This window comes from Juglans microcarpa x Juglans regia, chromosome 5D (genome assembly GCF_004785595.1).
Source record: "Juglans microcarpa x Juglans regia isolate MS1-56 chromosome 5D, Jm3101_v1.0, whole genome shotgun sequence".
Lineage (NCBI taxonomy): Eukaryota > Viridiplantae > Streptophyta > Magnoliopsida > Fagales > Juglandaceae > Juglans > Juglans microcarpa x Juglans regia.
Genome location: NC_054602.1, coordinates 21,074,608 through 21,095,846, shown reverse-complemented (window position 1 = coordinate 21,095,846; position 21,239 = coordinate 21,074,608). Strand labels below are relative to the sequence as shown.

The 21,239-nt window shown below is 37.6% G+C and overlaps 1 protein-coding gene across 1 annotated transcript; it reads right to left on the bottom strand.

The window, feature by feature from the left end:
- Nucleotides 1-1,174: 1,174 nt before the first annotated feature.
- On the bottom strand, nucleotides 1,175-21,008 carry LOC121265289 (COP9 signalosome complex subunit 2). The gene is made up of 11 exons (XM_041168856.1): nucleotides 20,807-21,008; nucleotides 20,057-20,149; nucleotides 9,832-9,910; nucleotides 7,849-8,089; nucleotides 7,696-7,770; nucleotides 7,483-7,617; nucleotides 5,069-5,256; nucleotides 4,479-4,547; nucleotides 4,244-4,334; nucleotides 3,988-4,122; nucleotides 1,175-1,573 (listed from the first exon to the last, which is right to left on the bottom strand). The coding sequence occupies exons 1-11, from the start codon at nucleotides 20,973-20,975 to the stop codon at nucleotides 1,370-1,372; spliced, it is 1,479 nt and encodes a 492-aa protein (XP_041024790.1). The 5' UTR covers nucleotides 20,976-21,008; the 3' UTR covers nucleotides 1,175-1,369.
- Nucleotides 21,009-21,239: the final 231 nt, after the last annotated feature.

The window sequence follows — 21,239 nt, the reverse complement described above, 5'->3', positions numbered from 1 at the left end:
GCCTTGTTTTTCATATATGGATCTTGTTTTGACTATCTTGAGTTTCATATATCAATACCTATCTCAAATCATTTTGTTTTGTTATTTTTCTTTATAACTGAGTGGGATACGTTGGGCTTTACAGGCTAGTGAAAACAGCTTGGAACGGTCACAGTTACATGACATTTATTAAACTCTTTCATGTATCTGTCTCTATATGGTACCAAGATAGCAAAGGCATTTGATCGGACCCATCAATTGTCTGCAAGAATGCAAATAAATGGATCTCTTGTTCATTAATAGTGAGCCTATTCATGATATAACGATACGATTTATTGGATTAGATACCTTTTGCAGGATCATAATCGGGTCATCTTCTTTGTAACGTCTAAACAGGTGTGTCACTTGCACTGCTCATGAGTCAAGATTCCACATTTTATTCACAAGCAAAATTGTGTTACGAGTGTCATATTTAGAGGGAAAAAACCATTACACGAATGTAAAGTTTCACTCAATAAAGATACTCTCATTTTTTTTCTGCTTCTATCCAAAGGATCGACAGCCCAAGAGTCTTCTTGTACAGCGCGTCTCTTTAAGGTTGCCAAAAACCTACAGATCTATCTTTTTCGAACTTAAGAGGAAACAAAACTTAAAAAGTGCTTGTGGGAAAAGAAGAGGAGGAAGCATCGTCCAGGCGAAAAAGCAAGCACTAGAATGTGTGGGCTTTGGAGATGATCTAAGTCTAGAGAGAGAGACACAAAATTTAACTTTTCCAAATTTCTATATAAAATATAATAAATAATTTAATTTTTTTTTAATTTTAAAATAATAATAATATTAAAAAATAATATTCTAATAATATTTTATTCAACTTTTATCACTACTCATATTATTTCATCTCAACTCACTGTCCAAACCGGACCTTAACGATGCTACGTAGGATTTTCGGATAATGTAATCCACACACGAGCATTTAATGCTGTCACCTCTCCCTGTATTGGACCGATCAATTCAAGCAATTGGAAAATATCTCAGCTACAAGTATCTACTTTTCCCAACAAAATGAAAATGGAAGGGAATCTATGTACTCACGGATTACATATATAAATATATATATATATATATATATATTCATTGACTCAAGTAAATGGTAATATTTTGGATCCCCAACTACTAAAGATCCTAAAAGATTATCTCCAATCAAATACCAACACTTGGTTTGGCTTCTTTATATCACAAACATTACATACAAAGATCGTCAAAATAACATAAAATAATCAACAAAAGAGATTGTTTATAATGCATGACAGTCATCTCAACATGACACGACTAAACCACCAAATGGAGAGGATATGGAAAAATTACATTTTCTCCCCTCTAAATGCAAATCCTAGCAAACTCTATTGTTGATAGTTTGGTAGAGAGACTTAAGCTGCGTGTTCCACTTCTCCACAGCGGCATACTTCTTCATTCCCTTTGACCTGTCCCAGCGCTCTAGCAGCCGGTTCACCTGATCAATGTGCCCATGGATTTTGTTGTCCAATATCAGTGACACCAGCAACTGCTCAACATCTTGTTCGGGCACATTAAGCTCCTGAATAAAACATCCAAGTACAATCAGCCTATAACTTGTAGTAGTAAGGAAACCGCAATTTCAGCTAAGTGTCATGGGCCAAAGGAAAAGAGATGCAAAAGAGAAACACAAGCAAAGTACAGGGAGATGCATCCCAAGTCAAAACAGACGCAAAGCGATAGAGATCAGGAATATGGAATACTCAGGAGATGCATATTAACTTGTAATCTATAGCTGTCTAGGCCATTGAAATCTACAGCTTTAGCGCATAAAAATAGAGTTTTAACAAAGAATAATCTAATCTCCTCCAATGAGCACTCCTTATCTTCAAAAGTCCGATCATTCCATTCCTTCCATAGGCACCATAGAATACAAATAAGAACCATCTTCAACACAACTGTGATTTGTGGAATACCGCCCAAGTTCGTCCAGCTGGACAGAAGCTCGACCACAGAAGCAGGCATAACGCAGGCCAGCTCTAATCTTCTGAAGACATCATCCCATAATCCTCTAGCAACCTCACGATGCAGTAGAAGATGATCCAGTCTCACCACTCTTTCAGCACATGTAGTACTAGTACAAAACATTTCTCATTTATTGTTTATAGATGATTTGATATTTTGTGAGGCAGAACAAAACCAGATTCGTGCTTTAAGGGCGCTCCTACTTTGCTTTGAAGCTATGTCCAGTTCAAAAGTGAACTTATCTAAGTTGAAGTTGGGTCTAGCTAGAAACGAATGTTCGCAACATCCAGTTGCTGGCTAACACTCTCGAATGTAAGGTCTCCTCCTTTCCCATGAAATACCTTGGGCTTCCATTGGGGGCCGCTTTCACAGCTAAAGCTACATAAGATTAAATAATTTTTTTTATCGATAATCAAGAAGTTCTATTCATAATAATAGGCAAAACCCAAGTACACAAGGAGTATACATGAGTAGATGGGATTAAATAATTGAGAAGATTGAATGTAGATTGGCAAGTTAGAAGAGATTGTATTTATCGAAAGATGGTAGGACCACACTAATCAAGAGCATTGTCCAATTTACCAACTTATTTCCCATCTGTGCAGATGTTCCCAATTCCTGTGACTGTGACGATCCAAATTAAGAAACTCCAGCGTGATTTCCTTTGGAGTGAGTTGGGGGAAGAATTCAAGTTCCACCTGGTCAAATGGGAGGATAAGGTATGCTCTCCAATCTCTAATGGTGGACTGGGAATTAGAAATTTGAGGGTATTCAATAGGGCTCTTCTTGGGAAATGGTTATAGTGGTATATAATATGGAAATGTAGGGTGGGTTGGAGTACTAGGGAGGTACAAAGGGATTTATGAAGTGGTAGTATGGAAGCACATTAGACAAAGTTGGGGGTTTGTGCTCAACAAACTAGAATCGTGATGGGAGACAGATTTAGAATAAAATTCTGACATGACTTATGGTGTGGAATTAGAGCCCTCAAGGACACATTCCCTACATTTTTCAGGATTGCCAGTAAAAAATAAGCATCGGCCACTGACCTCATGAAGATGTTTGGTGGCTTAATCCAATGGATTGTGAGCTTTATTAGGGTGGCCCATAATTGGGAAGTTGGCAGCTTTCTGGATTTTTTCAGACTCTTGTACACCATGAGATCAAGTACTCAGGAAACTGACAGTTTGTGGTGGGTACCCGCTACAAAAGGTACATTTTCTGTTCGTTCCTTCTATAAGTCCCTCACACATCCATAGAACAATCACTTTCCATGGAGAAGGATTTGGAAAAATAAGGCAACTCCCAAGGCGGTATGTTTTGCAAACAATCAATGCGATAGTACTACTTTATCAAAAAGTTTTTTTTTGTTTGAATTCCAAATTTTACACAACTGCCCTCCAATTAAAACATCATTTGCAAGTAATAGTAAAAAGGTTTGTGTATCATTACTCTTCAAGTTACCAGATATCTCACAGATGCCATTACTACATACTACAAACACTATAACACGTTATCACAACTTGATCCTAGGGGGAATCGAACTTGTGACATGGGACTCGTGCACACGAGTTCGCCCTTACCACTTGGGCTACCCACGGGTGGGTCAACATGCTACCACTGTCATGCACTGTCATTAGAACGTACATCAACATGCCCCTTACTACTTACTCATGAGCCAAACCTAACTTAATGCAGTAATATAATTAACTAGAGGTATTTTTAAGGGATTTAAATAAGTGCCAAAAGCAGTCCAGCGACATCAACGCCTATAAAAGATGTCCAATTCATCAAAATCTATTATTTTATGCATGCCCCTTTTACAAACTGAGCCAACGTAAAAAGTACCCATGAGTTTATTAGTCCAGCTGGTTGGATAACTTAGCATTACCCTAAATAAAAAAACTCAGATAAAATAACTGAAAATAGAAGTTCACGTATGCACAAACGCACAGAGGAAGTAATAGCTACCTTAGATATGAATGGGATTCTGATCCTCGTGTAAGGTTTGATGAGCTTGAGCAGGACTTGTGTTCTAATATTTTTTAAGAGGTCCTCAATATAATTTCTGATAAATGGATCGTCCATAATTGTTCTTCTGTTACTCTGACAATCAACAAGTTTCACAAATAGGCTTAGGTAAGAGGAGACAAGTTGAATACAATATCATAAACTTAGGCATAAATGCAAAGCATAATGGGACGGAGGATGTCTGTATAAACTTTACCTTCAGAATTTTCTCAAACTCCAATATTTCATTTCGTTGATAGGCTGCTATTAGATTTGTCATTGCCAAAATTTCAGGGTCATTTTTGTATCTGCAAAGTAGCAGTTATGAACACCGAATGGGAAGAATAGACACCGCTGCCTAACCCGCCCAAAAACCACAACCCCAACCAAGAACAAGAGAAGTGAAACGAAGATAAAATAGATGGAATATTGAAATTAGATATAGGACTTACGGCTTAGCCTCCTGCCCATCGAATGGATTAACTTCAGATTGCATCAGCATGTTGGCAAGAACCAGATATCTAGCACATTAATCAGGAATGAGGGAAATAAGTGATATATGAAGTACAGAGATGACTGGACCTATTTATTTCAAACTTTCAGAAATCTATACAAAAAAAAAATCTAAATATCTAATTTCCCATAAATCATTCTCTCAAAATCACCCCCTACTTGGCTGGTAGAGCACCTTCATTGAAGAGACAGATTTTGAAAATGACGAACCCTGGAGACCATGAAAATGCAAAGTTTTTTAACCCGGTTAAACCCCAGGCCCAAGTAACATGCCTATATAACACAGATCAGGTAAACATTGGCCTTTTACCGATAGGACACAGCCCCTAAAAATTGTTTGCATCTAAGGATTTGAACCTTAGACCTTAGAACTTAGACCTTTTACCCTTGCCACATGAGCCAACCCCTAGGGATTGGATGCATAATTGTATCATCTTAACAATAACAAATTAACATGCATAATTATTTTCTCATGAAGAACGAATAATGTTTGTTTGAAATCAAGGATTAAAAGTGTTCCATTACGCACTTCAAACATTGGATACGACGCTGATTTCCAGCTTCATCATAGTTTTTAAAAGCTTCAAAGAAATCAGTAGCTGCTTCTGCCCAATGGCGCTCCGCCATGTGCATTTTACCCCCGCATTCATGAATTATTCCCATTATCCTTGGATGGGGTATTGCTGATTTTATCGCAAGTGCTTGCTGGTATAGTTGCTGCAATAAGTTCACGTAGTCCAATAAATGATAAGAAATTACATCAACTTCAAAAGTTGAAACTGCATCCAACATAAATGAAAAATGAGAAAAGCAATCACAAATATGAGATCAGACCTATCCATCAACCATCATACAACAACAGATCAAAGATTCACAAAACATAAACCTTCTACTGAGACAGCAACTTTCATTCCAATGATGGAATGAGTATATAACCATTGTGAAATTTACTGGAGAGAACACAGATAGGTAATATATAAAACAGAGATAAATTCTATACACCTCTCGTCCTGTTGAAGTTCGGAATAGGAAGACAAGTTTTGCTACATCAGATCCCACAGGCTAAAACGAGCTTCAACCACTGCTAATCATATCTAGTTGTGCAGATGGTAACCAACCACATGATTTCTAATTTCATAAGCAGTTAAACATTGTGAACTAAAAGGTCATAAAATGTATTCAACTTATTAGTTTTTCATCAGATTTTAATTCTTTGTATTACACCCGTAGATGATGAAGTAGCAATTAGGGGTGAGCACCAACTTAGTCGAAGTCGGATTCCCCTAAATCCCACTCCGACTCCGACTTTGTCGGAGTTCAAATTCGAACTCCGACTCCGACTTGGATTTGTGTAGGCTCCGATCCGACTCCGACAAGTTGGAGTTGAAGTTGGAGTGGAGTCAGATTTGGGCTTTCAGTTTTGGGCCTTTTTTTAGCTTTATATTTAGCCCATTTTAAAAAAGAATTTTTTGTGGCCTTTCAAATTTCAATTTTTCCAAAAAATTTAAAACTAAAACTAAATCATTCACTGCTAATTTACTTCTATACTAACATCTAACTTATTTTTATACTAGACTTATACTAAGTGTCTTACATGTTATCATACTATAGTATGACATTATTTTTAGTATCTAATTACATGTTATTATACTTCAGTAAATTAGTATATGTGTTATTAATTTATTATGCTAGACTTATTTAAATACTAGTATCTAATTTATTTCTATACTTGATTATGCTTGGTAGTAATACTATGATATTTACATATACTAAACTATCATTAGTCTATTTATATTATAGTATAAATATATTATTTTATAATAATTAGCTCATACTAGTATATTATTGAATTTAACTATATAAGTTCTAGTTATATAACTATATAACTATACTAGTATATATGATAATAAATAGATAAATACATATTTTTATAACATATGTACAATATCGGAGTCGGATTCAAAGTCAGAGTCGGAGTCGGAGCATAAAGTCGGAGTCGGTCCAGCTACACCTCCCTCCACCTCCGACTGAAAAATTAAAAAAACAAACCGACTCCAACTCCGTTTGGTCAGAGTCAAAGCGGAGTCAGATTTTCGGATTTTTGCTCAGCCCTAGTAGCAATCTCTATTATAAAAGTCTTCCCTATTTATTTATCGAAATAGACTTTCATATCAGTACAAAATTATTTATTAACCCATCCTTAAATGCTACTGTAGGTAAGGAAATAGTTTAAAAGGATGAACATTCATGATGGCCCTACAAGCTTATGAATTAAACTAATCCCACTGCATGATTTCTATTCATTTGGCATGATAGAAGTTCTTAACAACTATGGGAATTTTCAACTAACAATTTCCATAAAGTTGTCATAAAGAACAAAATATATGGATGCCAAACCAAAGAACGAAAGTTCAGAATTCTGTGTAAAAATATTTTTTAATAATTATCAAGAAGAATTTAGGGCCCAAATGACAAAATTGAAACTAATCCTTTAAAAAATAGGAAATCTATCCTTCCTTTCTCTTTTCTTTTTTCAAGGATAACACGTTAGTTATTCTTAATTGCCGTATGATATGAATTCAGTAATCATGTGCCTAGAGGATCGTATTGATGCTTCCATGAACCAGCAGGATTTGAATTTACTGTCATTTTTCAATAGTAAAACCATATTCCTCCATAATTTACAGTATGTCAATGGTTTCACGTTTCTCAATTAACTTCTTCATTTCTTTTTTGAGTCAGAATTTGTTGCACACACCAAGGAACATTAAGGCACAAATTGTCCAAATATTATGAAAGAAACATTAATATTATATTTCCATTTCAAACCTTTTCCACGATTTAACCACAGGCAAACTCATCAAAATCATTGAAAGACATGGTCAAGCAGAAAAAAACAATGTCACAAATTCTCTGATTCAAGTAAAACTTCAGAACCCTGACCTTGAGTTTTTTGTTATTCTTGGTCTCAGTGTACATTTGAATCTCTATTGCATATACTTCCAAAAGTTGGGTTCCTTTCTTGTGGTCATCTGTACCATCTTCTTTTCGACAAGATTTGTGAAGCTCCTTCAAAATCTATGTCCAAGAAATTATTTGCTACATCCAACATGCATAACAGAAAACTGAAGTACAAAATCAGAATCATCTCAATACCTTACTCATTCGGCCATATTCACCCATGTCAAACCAAATCTTGCAAAGCTTGAGATTTGTTTTAAACCACAGCCTCTGCACAGCATGAAAGTAATACATTCAAAACTAGCACTCCTTAAATTCATTGTGGACTGGTAGAAGATGACTTCCAACCTCATTTTTTGCCTCTTCAAGGGCCTTCAGAGTTGTCTGGTAGAACTCTTGCAGAAGCCCAGAGTTCTGACTAGCTGACCCAGAAACGAAATCCATGATGCTATTTATACATTTTTCACTATAATTTCGCGTCACTGCTGACTTAATGTAAGTCAACATTTCCCTGTAAGCTTGCATCATTTGTTCATACTTTCCTAACCGATAATACAACTTGACAGTTTGTTTTAGAGCCTTAAATCCCCTGACAAACCAGACAGGAAAATCATTCACAATATGTAATGATTTCTAAGTCCCAAAAAAACCAAGAAATTACTAAGATAGAGTTTAACTATGTGGGCCATTGAAACGATGGGTTCAAATATAGAAAGCAACTTACAAGAAAAGATGGAAACATTCAAGTTATAAAGAAATCTATACAAGAGAAAGGGGCACAATCAGCACAAAGTTAGTATACGAAATAAATGCAGAAAGTTTAGGATCTAAAGTTTTTTTTTTATTAGTTTAGGATCTAAAGTTGCAAGGTTCCAGAAGTCCGAATATTAAGTGGATATTCTACTAGTTGTTGCCAGTATATCAAACAATGATATTAGTAGAAACATCTTCAACCTCATCGCTTCAATGTCTTAAAACTTCCATGAACTTGCTCATACCAGATACACCAAAATAAAACATAAAGGGACTGCACTCCATATCACACTACTACAGAGCTTATCAGAGCAACCCTTTTCAAATAGCAGTTTAATTATTTAAACATTTCTATATAATAAATATTGACAATTGATAAAAATAATTACAAATTTAAGTTGCAAAAATAAAATAACATTACTTGATCTTTGAAGGATCCTAAGAACTGGTAAGCACTTAAAGCAGGATTATGGGCAACACAACATTCAAAACTTCAACACAGATTACGCAAGGCTTATGATCTCCACTAAATCTTCAATGAATGCACCTACACCAGCTATTTTGGTCACTTCAACCGAAATTGTCCTTGCTCTCATCATCTTGCTCGATCACTCGCAACCAATCTCCAGATCATCTGGAGGACTAAATATCCCTCATCCAATTCTTTTTTTTTTTTTTTTGATAGGTAGACTAAATATCCCTCATCCAATTCTATTTGGCATTGAGGCTTGTTGCACATTTAGGGTGTGTTTGGGAGTTTCTATATGGTGCGGTTCATCGATTGGTCAACGAGTGGTGGCCTAACTTGCTGGAAAAAAAAGTTTTATTATTCTCAAAATGCAGTTTTCTGGAAGATGATCTAGTCTTGCACATTGTGTTATATTTGGAGAGAAATGAATGATTCGCATTCGGAGGACAGCGAAATGATGGTGGAGGAACTCAAAGATTTCTTCTGTAGAACCATTTACCATTGGATCATTGCCCATTTCAGTTCTACTACTCCCAGTTCCAAGATTTTGTGCTCTTTTTCTCTTTCTTGTTAGCTGTTTCTCACGTATTCATCATGTTTGCTAGGATAACACTCATTTGTTCATTAATAAAGTTTAAATTGCTACATATAGAAAAAATGTTTCTTACAAATCAAATAAAAATAAGAAACGGATGCAACAAAGTTGTTCTTGTAAAAATTAGTGTAATTATAATTGATGCAAACAACAGAGGATACAACTGCATCTTAGCCTTACATACATATTCTTCCGGACTTTGTATGATTGCATTTCTGCATTTCTATCAAATGTATTGATATTTTAAATATTAGAACCTAATTCTTTAGAAATTTCCCCAATATACCCTCATGTTCAAGTGCATCTTCCTGTTTCTCTTAAAGAGAGAGAGAGCAGGAAACTATTGGAACAAGCACAAAAGCACATTTGTATCAATAAAGCTAGAGGTATATGACTATAGACAGCAAGACAAAATTTTGAAAATTTGGAACACTTGTAAATGTTCTATCTCTAATTTATTTTTCTCTCACATAAACATATAAGCACAGGGAATTCCAATATTTAATATGCTCACCACTCCGCCTTCTCTGCTTCCATGCGTACTACTTCAGCAAAACCAGCCAATGCACCTTCAGGGTCAGATTCAACCAGACCTGGAAATATTGACCAGAAGAAAAAGAAAAATAAAAAAGGATATCAGCATTACTAGGGAACGAACAAACAGCTACAATATGTATAATAATTATGCGATTTCAACCCCAAGAGGAAATTGGGGAGGGGGGGGGGGGGGGGGGGTAGCCATCAATAAAAATTTCTATAAACATTGGTTAAAAATATATGTGAAAGGCACTTCCACTGTCATGCTTTAAGGCTAATGTGTCTCCTAAGCCTTGGCAAACATCATACGTGCCGGGGCAGCTCATGATTGGGAAGTTAACACTAGTTCAGAATTTTTCAACTTATTGTATTTCACGGGGATAAGAATACAAGGAGTTGATACGATGCTGTGGTCAAGGGAGATTTTCTATTCACTCTTTTTACAAGGTCATGACCCATCGGGACGACTCACTTTTCTCTTGAAGGAACATTTGGAAGAGTTAAGGCACTGCTTAGAGGATTGGCATTTAGCCAAATGCCAGTCCAGCTCTTTATTTAGTTAATGTGGCCATAAATAGGACTACATTGGATTAGCCAACTTAAGGCCATCCAGCCCATGAGCTACAGTAATGCCATCCCAATCTACAAATATGACTTGTTACTGTAGCAAGGTCATATAATTTTATATCATTTCCTCAACCCTACTTCGTCCAGCTAGTTTCTTTCCCGCGGCTTCTTCTTCTTTCCCGCACGGCAGCCTTCTTCTCCTTTTTTCTCTCCAGCTCCTCTTCCGTCACAGGCTCCTCCCTCCTCCATTGGTTGCAGTTTCAAGCTCCAAAAGAAGCTCCTTCTCAAACCAAAGCCCCGTCACCATCTTCTCTGTTGCTAGCTCCTCCTCCTTGGCACCAGTAAGAATCAAATGACTCCATAGATCTTTGCAAATCAATTAAACCCATCAGACCATGCTATGAATTCACTTTTCTTCACTAAGACGCTCTCACGCTTCACATTCCCAAAGTCCCATGTGCACCAAAACCAACAATAACGCGTCTTTTCCTTCGGACCTCACCAGCATCACCAATGGCCTCGTTTCAATCTTCACCAAGCAACACTTTTCCCTAGACGATCCTGAATTCAAGAATCTAGCACCAAGACTGACCACCCAAGTGGTTGAGAGTGTGTTAACTAGCCTAAAGAGTTGGGAAATAGCTCATGTTTTCTTTACTTGGGCCTCAAATCAATCTGGGTACAAGCATAACTGTTATACTTACAATGTGATGGCCACTAGCCTATCACGTGCTTGAAAACTTTCCCCATTGAGAGCCATGGCCATGGATATTGTAAACTCCCAATGTTCCAAGATATCAAGGCTGGCTGCCCCTTCACTTCGAAGCGAGACCACATCAATGGCAAGCAAGACTCCACTCAAGTCATTGCCTCCAGGATCTTCCAGATCAACACCATCGTTTCCACGTTTTAGAGGCTCATCAACACGATTGGCACCCCCAAGGTCACGCCCAAGCTCCAAGGCAAGCTGTGAGTTCCAAGTCTTCACCCACAGTTGCGATGAATATTCCAGCAGCGGTTGTGCTAGAGGCAGTGTCTGAACCCGATATAGAGGTGGGGGCCAGTTCTCCGGTTCTGTTTTGTGGATAGAACCAGTCGATGGTAAGCACAGAGGTTGGGGTTGGGGTGTTCCAGGAGATTCCATCACCAGCGAAGGTGCTTCAGGAGGAAAGTACCGAAACATCACTGGATTCTGAGGTTAGGGTGGACGGGGGTCTACAAATGATGTCGGTTTTGGTAGAGACACCACCTCTAGCGATTGGGGCGGAAGACCCATCAAAAGTGGAGTTGTCGACAAAACTGGAAACTGTCTCAGAGGTGGCACCATTGTCAGCGTTGGATTTGTTGCATGTATATGCCGATAATGTCCTTCCCAAGGATTTGGAAGGGGTGCCTTGTCAACCTGTAGTGTCAGAATGGGTTATTAATAAGGTTTTGGAAATTCAACACAGTGTGGGGATTGAATGCCAGGGCTCTGAGGATCAATTCTTGGCGTTGCTAGAGGACACTTAAGGAGGTCATGCTCAACTCAAGAATTTTGTTTCTAGAAGACAGAGGGAACTCAATAGACTCTCTTGCTCAATTGACTATGATGGCAGCACATGCAAAGATAGATCTAAAGGGAGGGGGCCATCTTTCTCTATATGAAGCCCAAGATTTTATCTTGGAATGTCCGTGGGCTAAATGACGCTAACAAAATGCCTGAGAATAAAAAATTTGCTTCAGGAATGGAAGGCAGAGATTGTTTGTATGCAGGAAACCAAGATGGAATTCATTTCCAAGAGCTTTGTGAGAATTTTATGGAGTTGTTCTTATGTTGATTGGATTTATCTTCCCTAGGTGGGGGCATCGGGTGGAGTTCTATTGTGGGATAGATGTGTGGTAGATAAAATGGAGGAGTTTATCGGGGAGCACACTGTGGCATGTTCTTTTCATAATGTGGGGGATAATTTTAGATGGGCTTTTGCTGGAATTTATGGACCAACATTGGACAGCAACAGGAATTTACTATGGGAGGAGCTTTCCGGATTACATGCTTATGGGATTTACCATGGTGTATAGGTGGGTACTTCAATGTCTTAAGATTTCCAAGTGAAAGATCGGGTGAAAGCAAATTCAGGCCAGCAATGTTGAGCTTCTCGGATTTTATCTCTGAATTGGGGTTGGTGGATTTTCCACTCATGGGCGGTGCATTCACTTGGTCCAATAACCATTCATGGTCTAGATTGGATAGATTCTTAGTTTCCCCAGAATGGGAATCTTGCTACTCGGAGTTATGTCAGAAAAGACTCCCACGCCTTTGCTCAGATCACTTCCACATATTGTTGGATTGTGGGGTTATTCAAGGAGGTCGGAGGTATCTTAAGTTCGAGAACATGTGGTTAAAAACTGAAGGATTTCTGGAACGGGTTAGACAATGGTGGTCCTCCTATCAAATCCAAGACACACCTAGTTTCATTTTAGCTAGTAAATTGAAAGTTTTAAAAAATGATTTAAAGCTTTGGAACGTTCAATCTTTTGGAGATATTGGCAACCGTAAGAAATCACTTTTAGAGGAGCTTCAGGTGGTAGAAAGGGCTCAGGAGGGATGGGTTCTCTCTTCGGAAGAGCGTGTTCGGAAGAAAGAATTGCTTTCAGAAGTAGAGAGGGCTACCCTATTGGAAGAGATCTCTAGGCGGCAAAAATCCTGAGCTTTGTGGTTGAAAGAAGGTGATCGTAGCACAAAGTTCTTCCATAGAGTAGCTAATTCCCATAGGAGAACGAATGCCATTGAGATGATGTCAATTGATGGATCTGTCTGCATTGAGGCTCCTGTGATCCAAGAACATATTGCTGGTTATTTTGAGTAATTGTTTACTGAGCCTCTGGGGTGGAGACCAAAAATTGATGGGATAGATTTTGAGTCCATACAGCAACAAGATGTAAATTGGTTGGAGAGGCCGTTTGAGGAGGCTGAGGTCCACGAAGTGGTGAGAAAGATGGTTAAAGACAAAGCACTGAGGCCAGATGGATTTTTTATGGGTTTTTTCCAATTTTGCTGGGAAGTGGTGAATGAGGACTTAATGAAGGTATTTCATGAATTTTTTTCATGTGGGAAATTTGAGAAAAGCCTAAATGTCACTTTTATTGCACTTATTCCCAAGAAGAATGGGCCATCGGAGGTAAAGGATTACAGGCCTATTAGTCTTGTGAATGGGGTATATAAAATAATTTCCAAAGTGCTTGCAAATCGTTTAGGAGGAGTTTTGGGGAGATTCATTACGAAATCTCAAAACACATTTGTTAAAGGAAGACAAATATTAGACTCAGTACTTATTGCCAATGAATGCCTTGATAGTAGGTTAAAATCGGGCAATCTGGGTCTTTTGTGTAAGTTGGATATGGAGAAAGCTTACGATCATGTTAACTGGGAATTCTTGTTGTACTTGCTTGGGAGGTGTGGTTTTGGAGAGAGATGGTGCTCTTGGATTAGGTGGTGCATTTCGACAACGCGCTTCTTAGTTTTGGTAAATGGGAGCCCGGTTAGTTTTTTTAGCGGTTCCCGTGGTCTTAGACAAGGGAATCCTTTGTCCCCTCTCCTTTGTGTTATAGTCATGGAGGCTTGCAGTAGAATGATCTCAGCGTTGGTCAACAGTGGGTTCTTGGCTAGTTTTTCGGTTGGTGATAATCATCGAGGCACTCTCCACATTTCTCATTTATTGTTTACAGATGACACCTTAGATTTTTGCAAGGCAAAACTCAACCAGATGCAGGCATTAAGGGCATTTCAACTTTGTTTTGAGACTGTGTCTGGTTTGAAAGTGAATCTATCCAAGTCAGAACTGGTTCCAGTTGGTAATGTTCGTAATATCCGTATGTTGGCTAACACTCTTGGTTGTAAGGTGTCGTCACTCCCTATGAATTATCTGGAACTTCCTCTGGGGGTTGCCTCCGGGGCGAAAACCATTTGGGATGCAGTTATTGAAAAGATTGAACGAAAATTGGTAGGTTGGAAGAGTTTGTATCTGTTGAAAGGGGGTAGGATGACTCTTATCAAAAGCACTCTTTCCAATCTACCTACTTCTTTCTTATCTTTGTTTCCCATTCCTGCGAGTGTGGACGCATTGAAAAATTGCATCGTGATTTTCTTTGGAGGGGAATTGGGGAAGAATTTAAATTCCACTTGGTCAAGTGGGACAAGATTTGCTCCCCAATCTCTTCTGGTGGTTTGGGAATTAGAAATCTGAGGTTGTTCAACTGGGCTCTACTTGGAAAATGGCCCTGGCGATACAATACGGAACATGAAGCACTATGGAAGTTGTTGATTGATCACAAATATGGAGGTGCGCGGGGGGAGGGGGGGGGGATGGTGTACTCAGGAGGTGCGCGAGGTCTATGGAGTGGGATTATGGAAGTACATTAGACGAGGGTGGGGAGTGTTTGCTCTTCATACTAGAATAATGTTTGGAGATGGTTCTAGAACCCAATTTTGGTACGATATTTGGTGCGGAGATAGGGCTCTCAAGGACTCATTCCCCACATTGTTTTTACTTGCCTATGAGAAAGAAGCATCATTGGCAGACATTATTGTGATAGATAGGGATTCAATCCAGTGGAATGTAAACTTCACTAGGGCGGCCCCAAGATTGGGAAATCAGTACTTTTGTAAAGTTCTTCCAACTATTATACTCCATGAGACCAAGTAACCAAGGAGCTGATTCTTTATGGTGGACACCTGTCAGAAAGGGTATATTTTATGTTCGCTCTTTCTATAAGGCCCTCACATTACCGCAGAATAATCAATTTCCATGAAAAAAGATAAGGAGAAATAAGGCTCCTCCTCATGCGGCATTTTTTGCTCCGACTGCATCTTTGGGGAAGATTTTAATGATGGATAATCTACGGAAACGAGAGATGATAGTGGTGGAATGATGTTGTATGTGTAAACAAAATAGTGAGACTATGGACCATCTTCTACTACATTGTGAGATTGCTAGAGCATTATGGGTAGACATTTTCAGGCAGTTAGAGCTAGCATGGGTTATGCCTACGACAGTAGTGGAACTTCTGGCATGCTGGTCAAACCTTGGTGGTCTTCCACAAATTTAAGACGTGTGGAAAATGATTCCTATATGTATTCTTTAGTGCATTTGGCAGGAACGAAATGACCGGATATTTGAAGATCGGGAATGCTCTATGGAGGAGATTAGATTGCTTGTTGTCAGCACTTTATTTTCTTGGGCCAGATATGTAGATTTTAATGGCCTCGATTTTCATGACTCTCTCTTTTCTATTTCTTCTAGCTAAATAGGTGTAATCTCTTGTATACTTCCTGTGTACCTGGGCTATGCCTATTCTATTAATATATTATAACAAATTACATATTGAAAAAAAAATACAAGCTAAAGAAAAGTAGAAATTAAAAAGCATTACAAAAATTCATGTCCATCACTAGATTGTTCACCCAAAAATTTAAAGTGCTGAAGAAAAAATCCCTAAATTCCCCCATTGTGCGTTCACAATCTTCGAAGCACCTCCTGTTTCTCTCCAGCCAAAGGCACCAGAACAAACACAAAGGAATCATCCTCCATTCAGCTTTATTGCCTCCACATCCAGCAACACCTTGCCAACTAGCCAAGAAATCCACCACTTGAGGCATTACCCAAGCAATGTCTACCCTTGCAAATAACTCATTCCATAAAGCGCATTTACTTTATGCACATGTAACAAATTAATCATACGTATTGGTTGGATTCTATGGGAATTTGGGTGTGGTTTCATTGAATTGATTTCTTGCGTTCAAATTTTGGTCTCCAAGAATATGTTTGGGAGGCAATTCTTGATCTGAGGATTTAAATAAATTGGGTTTTAACTAGCACTAATCTATAATGTCAAGGCCCAGAATGCATAATCACAAGTTTAGGATTTCCTTTTGTAGAGCGAGTGCTTTCTTGGGCAACACTTGTATAAAGCCTTGGTAATGAGGAATATGCGGGTTTATTTTTTATTTTTGTTAAGTGTTGGGATTGGGGTCAACCTGAGAAGCATTGTAATGTTGGAATTTTGAGGTAATGTATCTTTTTTTTTTTATGATGGGGGGAACCACCATACGGCAGAGCCCTTAGGACTCACCCATGGAGCTTAAACCCCCGGGGAGACTAGCACAACAACCCACCGCCATGGCCTCCCACTTAAATCGCAATTTGATCCCGGGGGGAATCAAACCTGTGACATAGGGCTCATGCCCACAAGTTCACCCTTACCACTTGGGCTACCCACAAGTGGGAAACTTGTATTCGTCACTTGGATACTTTGTTCTTGCGAACACAGTTAGTTCATCCAGCCCCTATGATCTTTCTTTTATTTGGAAATGACACTGTAAAAAAATCAGTCTCTTGATCTTTCTCAAGGAAATCATAGAATGATGAATTTCCATCTTAGTAGTCCTCATATCTATCTTTTTAACTTACAGGCACAAGACGAGACTACATATTGGGCAATTTGTTAAGGATACGCCAACTAAATTTAAACAAGCTAGAGAAATAGATCATAATGTAGAAGTTAATGTAAGTAGTTTATAATTCAAATCTCTCTCTCATTCTTTCCAGCACATAACTGCCTTCTTATCATAAATAATTATGAAACCGTCCTTGTCCAATTAAGCAATTAAGAAGCGTATTTGACGACAATTGCCAACGAAGAATCATTAGTTATAAAACAAAAATAAAATAAGTTTGACTATAGTTACCTTTGGGTTGTGTGTGATTTGTGGATGTGTACTGAAGACGTGTGAGGCCAATACTTTTACACTAAGCATCTCATGGGTTGATGGGAGTTCTGTAAACCTAGTTAGTTGAGCATTTTCTTACGGCTGACTAGTTGTCAGTTTTATGGTGATGGATGTGAGATTGGAGGTTCAATGGATGTTTATAAGCACACTTGTGTGGTGCTCAAATCGGAACCAAATGCTTTGAGAGTGAACCCTTGGGGTTGGCTCAAGTATTGTTTTTGGTGGAATCTTTACTTCTCCTTGTTCAATGAGTTGCAAATGAATTGTGTGCTTGTGATTCATTCTCCAAATACTATTTTACTCCTCCTTGTTCAATCCATGTCGAAATTTATGTGATGTTCCCCATCATGTTATGTTCAGCTTGATTATGGCATTCTACATTGGATTTCATTTGCTTAGATTGTGATATCTTAATGTTGAATTGATAAAGTACATTTCAAGAAAAGATGAATCAATTGATTGAATCACTAAACAAGCTCCCCTCATCTCCTTTTTTGAAAATAAATCTGTGCTTTAATAGGAGATCAAGATAAATGCATCTCATAATTTATAAAAATATTGACTGTGTTGTTGTTGTGTCCCTTACTAGAAGTAAATGATAACTCGCAAAATGCCATTATATATGATTCTTTAAACAATAATTTAATTAGAATATGATTATTAATTAACATATGATCGGTAGAACTACAAAATATGAAAAAAATAAATTAGATAAAAAAATATTAAATTAATAATATTTTATTATTATATAGAGAGTTGATAGATAATCCAATATGGGAATAGGTTTTGAATGGAATAGGTAAAAGGCAAAGTATGTGATATTAACCAAAATTTGACTTTTGGGATTGCTAATCCAATGAGGATGCTCTTAAGGTTGCTTTTTTTGTATGGACTGCTTTTTTGGGGAAGATCCTAACCATAGACAACTTACAGAAACGGCATATCATTGTTATAGACTAGTGTTGTATGTCCCAAAAAAGTGGGGAGATGCTTGACCACTTGCTACGTCATTGTGAGGTTGCCAGATGCTTATGGGATGATGTCTTCAGCAGGATGGAGCTAGCAAGGTAGAAGGTAATCGATTTGCTTGCTAGTTGGAGAAGTCTTTATGAAGTTGTACAAATCGCAAACATTTGGAAGATGATCCCTATTTTCCTCATGTGGTGCAAATGGTGGGAAAGAAATGACCGAAACTTCGAAGACAAGAAGCGACCCCAGTGGATCTTAGCAGTTCCTTTTTCAAGCATCCCTAGTGGCTTTGCCTAGATTCTATAAATAAAATTCATTCTTTCTTATAAAAAATACGTGTTGACAATTATTTTTTTTTATAAGTAATAATTTTATTCAAAGAAATAGGCATAAGCCCAAATACACAGGACGTATACAAAGAAAACACCTACTACTTCCAAAAACAAAAAGAAACTAACACCAGAAAAACTAAAACAGAAGCCGGAAATTATCCACCATTACTAAAAGCTTTAGCCCAAGAACTCAATGTACTCAAGAAAGAAACCCTAAGATCTCCCAAAGAGTGTTCTTTATCTTCGAAGCATCTCCCATTTCTCTCAAGCCAAATGCACCACATAAGACAAGGAGGAATCATCTTTCAAACCCTCACCGCCTTCTTGCAGCCCTTCAAACCCTTCCACCCTACCAATAAATCCACCACTTCTCTAGGCATTACCCAATGTAATCCTGTCCAACTCAAAACCTCATTCCACAAGAATCTTGTCACTTCACAGTGAAGAAAAAGGTGATTTACAGATTCTCCATCCCTTTTACACATGACACACCAATCAGCAATAAACATACCTCTCCTTCTAAGATTATCAGTAGTCAAAACTTTGCCCAAAGAAGCCACCCAACAGAAAAAAGCAACCTTAGAGGGAACTTTCACTTTCCATATACTTTTCCAAGGAAAAACACAACTACTTTGGCTTGACAAAATTCTGTAATAAGTAGAAACTGAAAACTTAGCATTTCCAGCAGGAATCCACACCATGCTATCCTCTCTTTCTAGCACCAACTTAGAACTGTAGAGTTTAACCAGCAAAGCCTTAACTTCATCCATTTCCCAATCATTAACGTCCCAAAGATTTCTTATCAAGCCAAAGTAATTGAGCTCATGGTCTTTAAACAAACATGACCCCCCCCCCCCCCTTTTTCTCTCTTCTTTCCTAAAGGATTAAGTTATCTAATGAAAAAATGTAGGTCAGTTCCTTGTCGACATTATCAAGTACTCCCTCATTCATCTATTTATATAACCCCCTCCAAAAGTTTATTGCCTTGAATAAAGCGATCGATATGTCCTTCACCAACATTTTTTTTTTTTTTTTTAAAGTAAAAATGAGGGTTGCAGAACAAGGACTTCCCAAGAGGTCACCCATCCTAGTACTACTCTTGCCCAATTGATATGTCCTTCACCAATAATTGTGTGATCTTTTACCCAGCTGCAGTAAAATATCTATTCAATGAATGTGATTAGACAAACTAAAAGGTTAAGAAGAGAGACTTTTGTTGGTTATTAAAAGTTCAAATGACTACTTGGCAGTTTCGTAGTGGCTGGTAATCCAACATCTCATCATGCCATTCTAAAATCATGTCAATAATAAAGCAATACTGTCAAAATATTCAAATTCTGGAACTAAAATGGAAAATTCGCAAAGGAGAGATTCCTGTCAAAAATAATTTTTTTTTGATAAGTAAATTTTTTTTTTATTCCTGTCAAAAATAATTTGAAATGCGCATTCAAATATTATAGTTAAATTTTATTGCAGTCCCAACTGCATTTCAAATTCCAAAAACCGTTTTTCGTAATACAGAAATGCAAATAAGAACAGCTACAAAAATATTCAATTGGAAATACCTTTTGCATTGTAGTATTGGTTCTCAATGTCAACATCTTGCTCTTCTTGCTCCTCTTCGGAGTACTCAAATCCGTAATCCTCCATGTCCGCATCTAAGCAAATGGAGAACAGTAAATCCATAATCAAGTTTATTTTTCTTCTTTCTTTTTTTTTATCTCTAAAAGCATATGAGTATTAATTGGAGTTTAACAATACAAATAGAGAGGCAGAAAGAGAAAGGGAAAAGCTAAGAGTGCATGGTAAGCGAATCTATATTTCTTACAGTCTACAGTGATGAACCATAATTAGTGTTAATGATGCTGTGCGTAAATAATTCAGAAGATCAATATTGCCATATTGGATTTAGCCATTAATTGTTTTAAATTAGTGTAAAAAGACTACATGTAACTCACAACTGAAGAGTTATACGTGGTTTCATGCCGACCGACTACTAATAATAAAGAAAATCATATACGCAATAATTAGAATAATTTCGCATCACTGTGAATTGTTTACATAAGCACAGAACAAGAAAATGAATTAATTACTTATTAGAATCATTTTGAATTTTTCCTTCAAAAGAAGCATTGCCTCGTTTGTTTCAGCCCCCCCCCCCCCCCCCCCCCCAAAAAAAAAAAAAAAAAAAAACGGAGATTCAAAAACCTAGAGTCTTGCTTATTCATCGAGTTTCTTCCCCACCCAGCAGTCCATTGGAGCGAATTTTTACCCTCAAAACAAAGAGATATATATAAGAATATAAAAGAACTCACCGGAAGCCATTGCCGATTGAAGTGTTAAGACTCGTGTGAGACACCGACAGGGAAGATGGGAAGAGTGAAATAAGAGATCTTTCGGGAAGGAGAAGAAAATTTGGGCAAGAGGTGAAGTGGTGAAGAGCTGTGAAGGAGGGCTTAGCCTGAAGCTACCTGGAAGTGGCATTTCGTGGGCCAGAGTTGACAGAGATCGCTGTGGGCCGTGGGCTCGTGTGGGCTTTAGAGCCCCTTTTATCGTTATTTTCCCTTTTTTATAATTAGTAATAGCATTAAGGGATGTTTTGCTATAATTTCTATTTAATCTGATTTCATCTCATCTCGTTTTTTTCACAAATTTTATTTAAATACAAATATTTACAAACTAGTCATTACAAATTTTTTAAACTAATCATTACAACTTTCACAAACTTTCAAATAAAAAACAAAAATA